This window comes from Carassius gibelio, chromosome B15, assembly GCF_023724105.1.
Source record: "Carassius gibelio isolate Cgi1373 ecotype wild population from Czech Republic chromosome B15, carGib1.2-hapl.c, whole genome shotgun sequence".
Lineage (NCBI taxonomy): Eukaryota > Metazoa > Chordata > Actinopteri > Cypriniformes > Cyprinidae > Carassius > Carassius gibelio.
In genome coordinates this window covers 898,122-899,825 of record NC_068410.1, presented here as the reverse complement: position 1 = coordinate 899,825, position 1,704 = coordinate 898,122, and the positions used below count along the sequence as shown (strand labels likewise).

General features: G+C 38.9%; 1 protein-coding gene across 1 annotated transcript; it reads right to left on the bottom strand.

Moving 5' to 3' along the window:
• Positions 1-11: 11 nt before the first annotated feature.
• Positions 12-881, bottom strand: LOC127972309 (protein ripply2-like). The gene is made up of 3 exons (XM_052575732.1): positions 758-881; positions 612-673; positions 12-300 (listed from the first exon to the last, which is right to left on the bottom strand). Exons 1-3 carry the CDS (start codon positions 848-850, stop codon positions 144-146), a joined length of 312 nt encoding a protein of 103 aa, XP_052431692.1. The 5' UTR covers positions 851-881; the 3' UTR covers positions 12-143.
• Positions 882-1,704: the final 823 nt, after the last annotated feature.

Below are 1,704 nucleotides of genomic sequence, written 5' to 3'. Positions count from 1 at the left end.
TTCATAGGAAATAAGTTACAGCTGGCATATAGGATAATTTAACATAAATACAAAAAAATAAAATATTTACATGTCAACTTCTAGTTTTATACACATATTCACAACTATGTACATGCATGGACTAAATGAAGTGATGAAGGTCTTCAGCTGAGGTTCTTCTCGTGCTCTTCATCCTCCTCCTCATCCTCGCTCTCTGAGTCCTCACACAGACAGATAGTGGCCTGAACCGGATAACTGCGCAGGAGGACCTCGGCGTCCAGGTACAGGTAATCGAAACAGCGAGATCTGGGCCAGAACAACCTGCAGAAATCAAGAAGAGTCCCACAGATCAGATCACATCTTACACAACACCAGGAACATTAATACAACGCTCGTTCAACATTTAAACATCATTAATAGAATGTTTCAGATGGATGTTCATCTAACGTTCTTTTGTATCAAAAGTAACATTCCCAGAACGTTTGAAAATGATCACACGGAATCTTCATCTAACGTTCTTCAAATGTTACAAGTTTCAGGAAGCGGTCAAAAGTAACATTCACGGAATGTTTCAGAATGATACAATGTAATATGTAATACAACCCCTGAAGCTTTAGAAAAGCGGAACTCACTTGACGGGGTGTGTGACCTCAGGCGCTTTCAGGAGCTGCTCAGATGATGCTCTCTCATAAGGCTGTGGAATACAGAGATCTTTAATACAGAGATCAGTTCATATCATCATCACAAGAACAGTGCGTCTAATAACAGCTGAACGCACCTTCGAAGCGTTGTTTCTGTGGATCCAGGGTCTCCAGGGTCGCGTCGCGCTGGTTTCAGAGCTGAATCCGTGCGTGAAGGGGACTTTCTCCATCGTGTCGGAGGAAAGAGAAGCTGAAGAGTAAACTCTGAACGGAATGATGCTCGGACTCGACTCTGGGGTCTTTATATAGCTGTGTGCGCGTGCTCGTGCCAAACGGTGCGCTCGCGCGTCGCGTCGCGTCAGGTGCGAGGTCACACTCCCGAACACATGGAGACTTCACACACTTCTGACAGCAGACAAACCTCGTCTCTCTTTCACACACGCGTTCTTCTGTTTTATTGAGTCCCATTATGTTGATCTGCAAACACAAGTTATATAAATAATATTCCACCGACATTTACTGAAGCAAAGGGTTAAAAAACTGCGATTAACCTCGAAACTTGAACTAGAATTAACAAAGGTGTTTGCAAATGTTTTCTTATGAATATTTTGAATGCATGCTTCATTTTGTAAGAGACGAGAGACATTTCCTGGATTTGTGTGTAAAAAAAAAGGGTTTATACTAAAAGACTTTTCATTCATATTTGTTTGTTTAAAGAGTACGAATTATATTTGCAAAGTATCAATGCATCGCTTTTATGCGTTATTTATTCAATAATTAATAATAAATACAGTTTGTGCGTTCATTGTATTGTAGCCAAGTATTCTCACGCCAGGTCATGTCTTGTTTAATTCGTAAGGAAAGACATGTTTATGGAGAAATAAAAAACTATTCAAAAGCAGCTTCACAATAATAAATAGGAAATTATGAGAATCAATGATGCAAACTTCTCAACTCTTACACAGATTCTAATAGAGTACATACGTTCGTTTAAGTTATTTGGTCTTTAATGATGTTCTCAAAAACATTATTTTAATAATATTTTAGTAGTGTTCCCATAATGTTTGCAAAGCAATTAAAAAAT